The sequence below is a fragment of the Merops nubicus genome, unplaced genomic scaffold (genome assembly GCF_000691845.1).
Source record: "Merops nubicus isolate BGI_N331 unplaced genomic scaffold, ASM69184v1 scaffold7609, whole genome shotgun sequence".
Lineage (NCBI taxonomy): Eukaryota > Metazoa > Chordata > Aves > Coraciiformes > Meropidae > Merops > Merops nubicus.
The window spans coordinates 5,685-19,594 of NW_008632979.1; the positions used below are offsets into that span (position 1 = coordinate 5,685).

At 37.5% G+C, this 13,910-nt stretch overlaps 1 protein-coding gene across 1 annotated transcript in view; it reads left to right on the plus strand.

Moving 5' to 3' along the window:
- The window catches only part of LOC103780406 (dedicator of cytokinesis protein 3), a gene marked incomplete at both ends in the record, with an annotated part of 42,424 nt that overhangs the window by 2,615 nt on the left and 25,899 nt on the right, over positions 1 to 13,910 (plus strand). The window contains 4 exons of the mRNA XM_008948077.1: positions 6,184 to 6,308; positions 11,634 to 11,796; positions 12,285 to 12,391; positions 13,189 to 13,360. Of these exons, the coding sequence (XP_008946325.1) occupies positions 6,184 to 6,308; positions 11,634 to 11,796; positions 12,285 to 12,391; positions 13,189 to 13,360 (567 nt within the window). The remainder of the gene's footprint in view (positions 1 to 6,183; positions 6,309 to 11,633; positions 11,797 to 12,284; positions 12,392 to 13,188; positions 13,361 to 13,910) is intronic.

Genomic DNA, 13,910 nt, shown 5'->3' on the forward strand with positions numbered 1-13,910 from the left:
TATTTTTTAAAAAGTAAACAGCTCTAGCATTTCAAATTAATCTTCTTGGTCAGAGTTTTTAACATTTTCTTTTTTTAATAGGAAATCCTTTCACATGTACATGTCTTAACCATTAAAATTCTGTAGCTGTATCTTATCACAGTTTTCCTATCTCATTTTATTTTCTAAAGAGTAGCACTAGTTCCTGTATCAAGCCCTGTTTTTCCCTCATTTGGAGATGTGCAGCATAAGTGGGAGCTGGTCATCATTAAGAAATAAGTGAAACAGTCTTTCTGTGCTTGTATCTTGCATGGTTATGCAGAGCAAAATTAATATTCTGCAAAATAACCATGCCTGTCTTCATTTCTAAAGATAAAATGTTCTTTGTTTCCTACTGTGATGTGATCTGAGAAGTCCATCATAAAGGCTTTTGTTCTCTTTTTTGTCCAAATCAGAAGGGATTCAGTCACAGCCTCGTGAAGAGGTGTGGTGGGTTTTTGTTAGTTTGTATTTGGTTTTGTTTTTTTTTTTTTTCATTTCTACATTGCTACTGGGTTTAAGACCGTCCATCTGATCATGACAATTTTACCTTTCCCCAGAGATAGAAGCCATGAGGCATGTGATGCTTGCCTTTTGGATTGCAACTTTATTTGTGTACAGAACTTGCTGATCAGAAATCTATTGCATAGGCATGGCGTTTGTCAGTTCCCCAAAGGACATCCCTTCCCTCCCCCATGTGCTGATAAGTATTCTGTCTTTTACTTTGATCCTCTGATGAAAAGTGCATGCTTCATCTTCTACTTATGAGTGATGTTTCTTTCTCTTTTTTTCTCTCTCCTTGTCTTAATTTCCTGGCTTCTCTCCCTTTCCTTTCCCTTTATCCTCTCCTCTTTCTTTCTGATGCAGAGATGAAGATAGTTGGGTGTAAGTTTCTGCTTTTCTGTGTAATGTCTGCTTATTGCTTGCTTTTTCCCATTTTCATAGCTCTCATGGAATATTGGGTATTGGTAAAGATAGCAAATCATGACATCATAGGGCAGCTGTGGTAACAGAGGCATAGACTTCATCTTGTCAGTCTCTTCATACCACAATGTATCGGACAAATTTAGTGGCTATGACAGATGAATGGGTAGCAACGGTGAGAAACATCTCAGCATCTGTTCTGTCAGTGAGCACAAAGTCATGGCAAAAATACATTAAGAAGTGGATGTGGTGAAATCCATCAGCTATTATCAGAATGTTCATGGCAGGAGTCAATGAGACTAAAAGACATAGTTATGTAGGAATTGTCCCAAAAAAGCTTTTTCAAGGGGAAAAAAGTATTTTTGTTGTAGATAAACTTGTGGAAATGGGAAGTTGGAGGAGGTAAGGAAAAGAAAAGTATTAAAACTAAATTTCCCACTGTTGAAAGGGGAAATTATTTCAGGGAAATAATTGAATTTAAAAAGAGCATTCTGTAAATTCTTTTCAATGCACAGAAGTCAAACAATGAATAGTCAATAATCTACTAATTATTGTTTGTTCGTTTTTCTGGAAACAATTGTTCACCAAAAGCTAGAGGAACACACAGAGTTAAACTTGCTAATGTTCTCTTTATAGAAAAAAGTTAATTTGCCGTACAGGCAGTAGATAAAAGCTCTGTTTCCCCTTGCTGCTGTATTATTACACACAATACCGCTAATAGTTGCATACTGTAACTATTTCAAGACTGTCTTAAAAAAAATTAGCAACTGACTGGTGGACAAGCAGAGAAATAAACTGCTGAAATGGATCTGATGTGATGCCCAGTGACAATCTGATGACACCAGCCACAAAGAATACAGCAGGCAATACTGCAGGGTTGTACGCCAGGGTCGAGAGTGACCTTGTGGTTAGAGCAAGGGAAAACCGTGCAGTGTGGGACCTGGCACTCTTAATCCTTTGAAACCTGGTCGAGGACAAGTCCACAATGGTCAGGAGGAAGCAAGGCCCGTAGGGTGTTGGAGACCCTTCCCGTACAGGGCACTTTGTCATTTTTTGTCCTCTAGTCCATCACTGTGGCATCGTTCTGTTAACCTCACCCGTGTTGAAAAGTGGCCAGTTGAGGCAAGGGCGTGGGTGTGCTGTTTGGGATCAGAGTGCAGTCACGGGCACCCTGCTCTTGTGCAGGGCCCCCCCGTGCAGGGGAGAGCTGGCCATCAAGGGAAGGTCTGCTTCAATGTGATACTCTTGGCCAGAAGGAACAGTAGTTATTATTGTAAAGGGCCAGCACAAATACAGCCATAAGTATCCTATATTTAATAGTTTGTCTGGTCTTCATTACTGGCTGGGCTGAGGCTCTCACAGAGTCAAGCCGTCAGTGGTTTAAACTGCTGTGTCTTCATTTAAGTCCGTGGGGTGATGCTGATTTAATCTAGTCATGGAGATGTTAATTTATATACAGGACATAAATGTATGGGTTTGTTTTTTCTTTATAAACCATTGTGGAACATACTCTGCGTGTTCCTCTTGCCTCTTCATTCTCGGCGTTATTGGCACTCTTCTGTAAAATGTCAGTGTTTTCACAAAGCTGCTAAACCCAGTGATGTTAGAGGGTCAGCCAGACAGGATATCACAGGGTTGGGCCTTAAGTAAGTAGGACCAGCTCAACAATTTAACAAACACAGACATAAATACTAATTTGTATAGATACATTGTTTTTTATGTCATTGGCTACTTAAATTGTAAAGGACTGAAGTTTCAGTTTAAAAATTTGTTTTTCCCTCTGGATAAATAGTTATTTTACCAAGGTACTTGAAACTAGACCTGCACATCCTGAGTGTTGTCAGCTGTCACTTTTTCCCTGCTTACAGGGATATGTTAGGTGTCCTTTACAAGTTCACAGTCATAGAACACTGATTTGTTAGAAAACAAATTTGCTACAATCAAGATGTCAGAGATTTATTTGCCTCTTTCTCCTTCAGGAACTTATGCCAATTATGTAACCTTCTTTTGATGGCGGTAGTCACCTGTATAGAACAGGTACCATTCCTGTCCTTAGTGTACAAAATCTCTTAGGATCCCCTAATAAAAGGTGTTAGATAAAACACAGTTTCTGTAAATTGCTGCTTCATTCCAGTTCAAGTAACTGGTTAGTCTTCTAGTGGAAAACATAACAATCTTGTCAGGATAAATCTACTTATTCTAAGAGATACTACTAGACAATTAGTGGCCATTGGACTACTTAATGTTATTAAGTCTTAAAAATTATGAATAGCTCTTTGGAAGTCTTTCAGTACTTTTCCTCATATTGTAAACACAAAATAGCTACATGGCTCACGTAGCCTTTTCCACCACTCCTTTTTTCTCCATTATTATTAAAATAGTTTCAAGTGGTATGAGAGGATTTAATTTAAATTTAAGCAAATCCCTCAAAGCTATAATTGATGATTTATAATTTAAACTGTTGTACGTTTGGCATAAGGCTTTGTAAATAGGTTAAAACAAACCAAAACCCCCATAAAGGTGAAGGGAGGGTAACAGAAGAGCTGCATAACACATCAGAAAATATTTATTTATTATTGTGAAAAATACTTCAAGACATTTCATAAAGAATTAGTGACCACATATGTTAGAACTGCTTGTATTTCATGCTAAAAAGCCGTTGACATTTGGTTTTAAATTGAAAACAATTGTCGAGAGATGTGCTTTAAAACAAATGCCATTCTGAAAACTCTTGATTAGGTTTTCACTTCATCCTTGACATGCATCCAACACAAAGAGGCCGCAGCTTAAAATGTCATCTGCAGGTTTTAGTCTATAAATACTTCTGGCCCACTAGCCTTCTAGCATTTTTTATTCCTGTACTAATGATAGGAGGGTGCAGCTAACCCAGTTTTATAATCAGCACTGCTCTGTCTGTGAAGATGTGAGGCCTGTGTGATCCCGGTTGTTCGTGCACTTGGGGGGCATGCAGAGGTTTTTCTTTACCCTTGTAGTTTGCACACTCAAAACTTTTAATAGAATGCCTGTGTTCAGGCATTTGCTCTAGTTTCTGTGTAGCCCATTGGTACATATGAACTCAAACCCCTCAAAACCAGTAGCAGCTGGAGAAAAAAAATGGCTTGTGAGGAGGACTCAGCAAGAGATGTAGTTAACTAATAGGTTGGGACAAGGAGGTACTTCTTTGTAATAAGGTTGTTTTCACTGACATAAACAGAAGCGTTTGAGTTTGTAGTCTCAAGTCCAGATTTTCAAAAAACTGATGTACTCCATACCTGATAATTAAGTGATTTTTGTCTTTGCTAGATACATTTACTTTCCTGTTTTCAGAATGTGTAACCTTTTCTGTTTTTTTTAAGATTCAATAGACAATATTTTTACAGAAGGTGCACCGTTATACTTCACTAAAATACTCTTCCCCTTTACTTCTCTTTTCTTTCATTTTGATGCAAATCCACTGGTTTTTAGATTCCTCTACCCCCCAACCCAAAGGCATTTTTTTAATTAGTGAAGTAATATCGCTCCTGTTAAGCTTAATGGAAGATAAGATACTATATATAACCAAGTGCTGCCTTTAATTTAGGCTGGAAAATTATTTGCAATCTGACATTAGACTTTTTGTAGCCAGCTGTCTTGCGGAAAAGAGGTCATAAATAGGAAGCTCCAAAATGCTAATTATAGTGAGTACAATTAAAGTCTATTAAGAGTTATACCGTACAAATTGAAACTTTTTCCCTTCATTGTGCAAACTGCTGCAAAAAAAGGATGAAGTCTGTTAAGCACGAGGGTTTTCAAAACAAAAGTCCCTACTTAAATTGCCTTTTGATGAAGGGTTTTGTATTTTCTTGATACCACTATACTCCGCATACTGGTAGTTTGGCTGCAGTTTGAAATCAGTGAAAGGCACAGATAATTTTCTTAGTTGTTGTGGACTGTGGAGTCTTGCATTTTGTGACTATTCTTTGATGAAAAAAACTGAAGACAGGACTGAAAGCTTCTATTGTTTGGCCCTACAGTAGACTGAGGAACAAATTCTGTGGAGTTATAGACTTCAAGAGGAACTTGAAGTGCTCCTTTGACAGCCACAAAAAGATATCCCTCACTGCCTGAAAGCAAATGCTGCCTATTTCATTGTGCTTGTGTTTAATAAACAGATTTAACTCCATCAGCTTCTCCAGGTACTGGGGTGGAAGAAATCAGACATTCAAGGAGCCTCTGCTTTGCTGGATAACCATTCCATTACTTCGTTTTTTAGTGTCTTGAGGCTTCTTAACAAAATACTTCCCTTGAAAGGGTTTAATTTTTTGATTGTGTTTTTTTTTTTATTTTTATACGCTGACCTTTAGTATCCTCGTCTTTGTGGCAAACAAATAAAAAAAATTGCTGAGCCATCGTGAAATGGTGACAGTAACTAAATATTCCAGAAAAATCGGTGCTACTATCCTTTTGGTGCATGCTTTAGAACTCACTGCGGTAGTTTTGAAAGTAGAGTTTCCCACATCAGATTCTTTAATTAAAAAAAAAAAAAAAAAAAAAAAGGGAGTAAGAATCTGTCAAACTTAGGATAATGATGCTGAGGTAGACGTTAACATTTGTATTTCTGAAATTAAGGCATTTACTCTGAAAGCTCTTGAAAATGAGGTAGTGAGAAATTGGCAAGTGTCCATGCTGCCTACTTTCTTTTATTCATGCATATGGATATCAGAGGCTAGCCAGAAATCTAGCCAAAAAAAAAAAAAATCCTCCTTAATCCTTCTGAACTGAATTACAGCTAGGTTTCCAAAAAGGCTGCTTTTATTTTGTTGTTGTGATGAAAAGAAATTATGAGGACATAGAAAATACTTGAAGAGCCAAGTGAACATAATTTTCTGTTGATCTTCAGAAAAATACGTATTTTTTGTGAAACACATTGGAAATAGGAAGTCTGATGTTTAATGTTGTTTTGTCAGGCTTAGCCTGATACTTCCAAATCTGCTAACTAGACAGAGTAGTAGGGTTTTCTCCCTTCCCCACTTACATAATAAAACCAAGTATTGATTCCAAGTTCACATTTAACAAAGGCATTACTAACTATGGTCTGATTTTACTCACTGATATTAAAATGTTCATCTTTATTAACAATTAACTTGCTGCTTGGAATGATTTGGGCATCAGCCATAGTCTTGCAGAATCAAAATATGTCACTCCCAGGCACCGAGTCCTCCATGTTGAATTGAAGTGTGTTACTCTGTTGTCTTCTTGTAGGTGACATACGCAACGACTTGTACCTGACATTAGAGAAGGGAGACTTCGAAAGAGGTGGGAAGAGTGTGCAGAAGAACATTGAAGTGACCATGTATGTACTCTATGCAGATGGAGAAATCTTGAAGGTAAGTGCCCATTTCCTCTGACCTTCAGGTTGCTCTGTGTTGTTCTTGTTTTGTTGTCTCTGATGAAAGGGAAGTGCTAAACTAAAAGTTTAACAAAACACAAGTTTTGAAACCATATATTACAATGAAGGAAGGGGTCAGTTACAAATTTGAAAGGATTTGGAGCACTTTATATGGGAATAGGGGACTTGAAGAAAATATTCATAAACTGAAAAGCTTATGTGATTTCAAAATATGTCAGTAACTACAGCAAAAAGGAAAATTTAGAGTAACTGTAGTCAGAGAAAAAATTAGTCAGAAAACTGAAGAGTATAGGAGAAATATCTAAAATTAAATAATGTGTGTCATACAACATGATGAAATGTGATTAGAAGAGAGACTTTTAAATCTCGGTTGCTGGAGTTGTGGTACCGAATGTAGTTTAGGAAAACAAATTTTAGTAGCCTTATTTCCAAAATCTGGGATGGCTCCATTCCAGCTGTGCATGGTGTTGTTTGATGCTTTTCTTTCTTCCTCTTTTTCTTGCTTTTAGTGTTATTGAAGAGAAGAAGGTAGATAAGTCAGCTTTGTGGGAGGTTGGAGGGTGTGAGGACAGACAAGTAAACAGGAAGCATTTCAACATAAAAATCTGTCAGAGGTGGAGAAATGGCTGCATTAAAACGTATTGATCATAACTTCACCCTACCTTACTTTTTTTACCTCCACTGCAAAAAAAAGTCCTTTGTAGCAATGATCGTACAAGTCTCACACTAATGTGCTTGTTTACCAAATTCATTGTCACAGTCTGATTTGTTTATTTGAAAGGAGAACTTTTCATTTATTGCTACAATTGCTTGAGATTTTATTAACAGTAAGGGATACCTCTTGGAAGGAGCTGGTTTATGCTCAGAACTGTTGCAGAAGAAAGATCCCAGTCCTCTGCTGTTTAATTGCATTAGGCATACCTTTCAAATTGACTGGCATATGTTTAATCATCACTTTATTTCACAGCCGTTTGCCAAAGACTAGTGTAGGTCTTTACCCTCCAGACTTCACTATCAGCTTCCTCAAATGCTAATGTACATAATGGTAACTAATTGTACTGTAACCGTGGCTAATGTGTAAGTATAAAAGCCATATAATTTCAATATCAGTCTTAACTTCAGTGGTTTCGGTCGGAGTGGTCATTCACAGATACTGAGTTATTTTTTTTTCTTACCCTTACTTGTTACAACTGCTGTAACAGTACTTCAGGGCTGTACCTGGGGGAATGGACAGACGTGCCGCAAACAAAGAATAGTAAACGGTGGTCAGTCCTATTAGAAGAAAATCAGGTGAACATTTGTCATAAAGGAAAGACTTTACATAGAAAGGATCTTTTGTGCTTTTGAAATTTAAACTACATATTTAAAAGAAAATCTTTATACTAGTTGTTATTTTTTTGCTACTCTGTATATTTGCAGCCAAAGCAACAAAGATACTTGATTTACCTCAGGGAGATCTTTGGTTCATGAAGTCTATTGATACTTAAGATCCCCACTGTATTTCAAACATGCAGACAATAGAACTTTTCTACACAGGAAATACTCAAAGGTATAAGCTGTCATAGCTACTGAAAAATAAAAGGGCCATCAAGGACAACAGAAATTGTACTTCCCTTTAATTTGAACTCCTTGCTACTTAGGTAATTTGTATTCTCTCTTAACTGCAGAAAAGAAGTAGCAAAATAACAGCTAAAATGGAGTATCAGTTGAACCAAATATAGAGATATGGTTCAAAAGTGCCAAATGACAATTTGAAGGAATAATCACATACACATAAGAGAAGGCAGCAGCTACCTAGAATTAAGTTTGCAAATAAATCATGTCTGCCCTTTTTTAATCACTGCCATAGTTTCATAGTTTCTACATGATTTAAAAATTCTGCAAATTCATCTCTCAAAGTTAAAGCAAATGAGACAGCTGTCTGGAATTGCTTCTAACTTAGTGGGTTATCTTATCATTTGATCGTAACATCCTTATCCTGGTAGAAGACAATTGAGTCTATTAAGCGTACATGGCTGCTTTTAAGTCTGTAGAAATGCCCTGAAAATTGTATCAATTCAGCTCCTTAAACTGTAGATTTCCAGTTTGTCTCAACTTTCAGAGTGCAGATTTTGGTTGTAAAATACAGGCAGAGTTTGTGCTCAGAATCATCCCATGCTTTAGGTAAAAAGCTCTGAGAACAAAGAGCTCCACCAGTTCCAGCCATCCCCCCTGTGCAGTGGGTTTAGGAAAGTCTAGGTACACATTTTCCTAAAACCTAATACAGGTCTGTTAGGCTGGGTTATGGGTTAGTATGCCACTAGGTAGATACTGGTTTACTTTTCATATTAAGAATTTGTTTTTAAACCCTAAGTGGCTTTTTTTCCACTGCTACCATCAAGTTTATGTAATCTTTGGTATGGAGACCTCGAGCAGTGTGTGATGACCTGACGTTTCCCATTAGAAGGGAATGGGTCTTGCCTAAAGACAGAATAATTTAATTCCTAGATGAAGCAGCTGTAAAGAGACTGCTAGATCAGGGCTTTCATTTCAGTCATTTGGCATAATTTTTAAAAAAGACAGAAGAGTGCAACAAGAGGAGTCTCATAACCTTTTAGTGTAAATGTTAAGGATAAGGTGTATATTGCATAGGGCTTGGGGAAGTACTGAAGGGAATTGCTTTGTGTGGGTTCCCTATCCCTTGAACGATAACTTCCATGACCTGAGGTTGCTTTCACAGTCAAGTGTAGCTATTTCTTTCATTTCATTTCTCTAATTATAGCAGTAATTTAATAACTTCCAGTAGGTGATATAGTAGAGAAGCCAATTTAAAAACTCCCTAGTTTACAATAGTATGGGCAGAACACCAAAAGTTCAATCACTGACCCGAAAGCGCTACTGTTCGTGGTTGAAATGTCCTTTACTGTTCCTGACCTGTGGCCTTTCCAAAGCCAAGGCCACCAAGTGAGAAAGTGTGAGTTGGACAGTATGGTAGGGAAATGGCCACAAAATTTTAATCTGATTTTAGAATAAAATCTCTGAACTTCTCCTGGCCAGCAGCACAATTCAAATCTGAATTATGCCTTAGTGAAGACTTAGAAAAACTATACACAGTGTTAATGAGAATAGTCTGTCTCAAATCCTTACTGCTTTTGAGTATATATTGGTCCAGAAATAGTTCTGTTGAAAGCAGTGGAATCATTCCCAGAATACAGTACCGTTCAGAGTGACAATGAGTATTTCCTTTTCAAAATTTCCCTTTACTCAATTGTCAGTATCTTTCAATATATTCTGAAAAGATAAAAACAAACAAACAAACAAAACCACTTGACATTTCTTACTACTTTTTTCTGTTCCAGTAGCAGGAATATCTAGTTAACTGCGAGGCATACCTCAAGTGATAAGATTATTATCTGATGCTTTTACTAGTTTAACTTCCCTTGCTTGCCTCTGCCCCCTAATTCACCTCTACGTATCAGTCTCACAGCAACTATGTGTACAGAAGCTAGATTCATATTTCTGTTTTGCAGATTACCATTCCAAATGAAACAATCCTCCCTCCTCAGGCTCTAGATTGTAGCATGAACACATAGAAACCAGGTTAACAATCATAAGGCAAAACTCTTCGCTTAGTCATTTATTTAAAGTTTATAGCATGAAACAGCATTCAAAGACTGACCATTTGTCTGCCAAGGAAGGGAATTTTTTGAGGCAATAGAAAAATGCTCATATAAAAATTTGAAATTTTACTGTGCCTTGCAGAAGAAATACAGATACTTTCAAATGCTTTCTCTTAAGAACCTGACACAGAACAAGGTTTCAGAATTGCTGTGTGGAAGCCCAGCAAGTTACTCGTATTATAAAATATAACTGGGATACTGGATATTGTAGGCATTTGGGTTTTTAGTACTGCCACCACTGCTCTCACCCCAACCTGTTACTATCTGCAGCAGTGAATTCTTGCTGCAGTATTAAAGGAGTCACCTTTAGCTTGGGATAGTGGCACATGCCATATGGTTACTGGGACTTGAGAGGACTTCTGTGAATGTATATTACAGTCACTTAGTTCAGATTAGAGCCTTTATAATGAATCTCTGAACAGGGAGGCTATTCTTGCATTGAATCCCGAAATTCCAGAGAACTTTACTTTCTTTTTGGGCTCCTTCACAAATTCTCAACTTTCTTGAAGCCAGAAGGATATTAGCACAGCCTGAACCAACTGGGCCTGGTTAGTGGGGCATACTTGACTTGATCAACATTGTCGGTGTTTTCTTGGGATAGAATACAGAGGTGCCTTGGAGAAATAACTGTTCTTGTCATGATAATATTCCATGTGGGGTATTTTTACATCAGAATTTATATTGCATGTGTTGTTCTGGGTCTGTTTAGCTTCTGTTTCTTCCTGGCTTCATTATCCTTAGAGATGCTAAAAGTGAAGAATCTCTGTCTTTTTTTCTGCATCGTTTTATAAGATGTTGTATCTCTTTGGATCACTTTTTAAGTGCTGGGCCTAAAACATGGGTTAATGCTTACATAAAAAACCAATATGCTTCCTGCTCCATGTCTTCATTACAAAGGACTTCTTACTGTCCTTATTTCAGGTCTTTCTTCTAACTTATTTCACTTGTGTTCTCGGCAAGGGTTTCTGTGTTTCCTAAATAGTATCAGTTCATGTTTTTCTTCATCTCTATTTTGAGAATACATGGATTGGTCAAGATCTCTGGGCTTTTTCTATCTAAAAGCAGAAATTTAGATCTCATTATTTTTTTTAGGTGATGACTATTCAACAGAAATTATTTGCTTGCTACTTATGAAGTAACCTGATCAGAATTTTCTGGGATACTTGGTGAGGCTGGATGGTTGTAGTTTCAAAAGATCAACACTTTTAAGACCTTGAAAAGTTCAGGAAGCACTTCTAAAGAGATACTGAAGCAGAACTCTAATTCTGTGGTATTTTCAGAAAAGTCTAATGGTACCAGTGATGGTCCTTTTTTTTTTTTTTGGACTCATTTCTGTATATTTGGATTTATGTTTGTTTTTTTTTTTTTTATCTATTTATGCTTGATAGAAAACCTACCTTAGATAATAATTCAAGTTACTGGAGTTCATTCAGTAACATAGGTCTCCTGGTTAATCCTTTGAGTCAAACCACAGTTTAAAGATCTCTTCAAAAGTTTCAGATCTCATCATGTCTGAGTTTCTGCTTCTGACTCTTCCTATATGTCTACAGAAAGATATGATTTATATAAAGGTTATCACCATGTAATAACATGACTCATCTGTAGTGATGTGATGTCTTTTAAATTGTTTTGTTTTGTTCCAGGACTGCATCAGCCTGGGCTCAGGAGAGCCGAGCAGGAGTGCATACCATTCTTTTGTCCTTTATCACAATAACAGCCCTCGATGGGGTGAAATCATCAAGCTGCCCATCCCTATAGACAGATTCCGTGGCTCCCACCTCCGGTTTGAGTTCAGACATTGCTCCAGTGAGTGCAAAATACAACCAAGAGAAATCCCAAAAAGCTGAGGTCTTTCCACTGGCGGTTAATATTTGGGTGAGGCTGATACTGGATAGAAAGCACGAAAAGGGCAGCCTAAAGTACAGCGAAGGTGCACCGCTCATTAGCCAGGTTCTACGTTTATGAAACAGCACATTAAAAACATTGTGAACAATCGGTGCAGGGCAAAAAATTTCGTAGATTTTCTCCCCTGCTGTCCTTTTGCTGTGTTTTCCTGTAGAAATTTTCCTTTACAGCATGTATATTTTGTATTTTACTGTTTGGCATGTTTGTCTTTTTTTTGAGGCTTGTCAATCATTTGCACAAAATGAGACATAGTGCAGTATATGTTGATTCTTATGTAACCTGCATGCTTTTTGTGAGGCCTGCAGAGGAGTTAGTGAGTAACCTCATTGTATACATGGACAAAAAGAACATGTACATCTATGCTTCCTTATTTCCATCTCTTGATACAGCAAAAGACAAGGGAGAAAAGAAGCTCTTCGGTTTTGCATTCACCCCATTGATGAGAGATGATGGCACTACCTTGTCAGATGATATCCATGAGCTTTATGTTTATAAGGTACTGATTTTTCACTGCAGACTTTTCACCTACTCATCTCTGCTTCAGTTTAAATAAGTAATGTCATTACATTCTTTTTTCCACCTTATTAGAGATATATGAGGAATAGATTAATAGTAGCTTCAAAATTTTATAAATTCAGACTCACATGACTAGGTGGGGATGCAGCCTTCTATTCTAGGTACAGCTTACCTTTTCAGGTAGTGATCATTTCTCTTCTGTTAATCCTATCCATTTTGAATTCAGACGTGCTAGGGTTCATAAGCATTCAGCACTTTTACCAGCCTTATTGGCTGGTAAAAATTAGTAAAATGGCATTACTTTGTGCCTTTATATGATGAAACAATGCTGTGCTTCCAATGCCTCACATTACAATGCTGCAGCTTGGCACGTCTGTATCAAGGGGCTTGGGGGATTGTTTGGGTTTTTTTCTTCCTGCTGATTTACCTTGATTTATTTCCTCAGCATGATTTTCAGCCAATGACACTACTGTGGACAGTTAGAAGATGATGATGATAATTTCTAAAGAGTCAGTGGTTAGGAGGCCTCACTTTCTAAAGCTGGGTCTGTTTTGTGGCTGCACAGGCCCTGAAGGTGGCAAGCGCAGCTCTTCTTAGAGATGTTCTTATGCACTCAAAAGATTAATATAAAATATTTATTATAATATTGATAATAAAGAGATACTATATATATCTCTTTTGCACTCTAAAAGTAGTGTTGGGCAGCTGCTGTCAGGGTGTATGTGAGTGGAATGGGACAGACAAGGTACAGTTCTGTTTCTTGTCCTGTCCCTGCAGTGTGATGAGAACAGCACGTTTAACAATCACGCACTGTACCTGGGGCTGCCGTGCTGCAAAGAGGACTACAATGGCTGCCCCAACATCCCTTCCAGCCTCATCTTCCAGCGCAGCACCAAAGAGACCTTTTCGGTCTCCACGCAGCTTTCTTCTACTAAACTGACCCAGAATGGTAAGTAGCTGGTCCTTCAAAATTCCCCAAGGCAACAGGGGTTATGGAGAAGAGAGCTAAGATGGGTATGTTGTGCTCTGTTTATTTTACTAAACTGGGATTTTTTAGGAAATAAGGATATTGACAGATGGCAGAGAAGCTCCAGGCATGAAACTTAGTGTAAGCGCAAGAGAAGGGTAATATGTTAAAGCCAAGTTAATTTTCATTAAATGATTGAAGAACAAAGAATTGAATGTTAGCACTTCTACATAATCCAAAGTTTTTGTTCAGTTTTTATGGAGTTACTAAGTCGATAAAAAAATTATTGGCAATGTCCCTGAAGTACAGGAAGACAAAAGTAGATTGTCCACAGTGCAGTGTCAAGTCACATAGGGAAAATTTTGCAGTCTTCTCTCCTTTTACAGTACTTTACCATTCCTCCATTCATTTCTCTGTCAGTAGTATTAGAATTACTCCATGTTTTCCTTCTTGTTTTCCCTTTTATTTTATTTTTGTTTTCTGAGAAGTGTGAACTGCACCAGAAGCAGGAGTGTAACATAATGAATCTGTG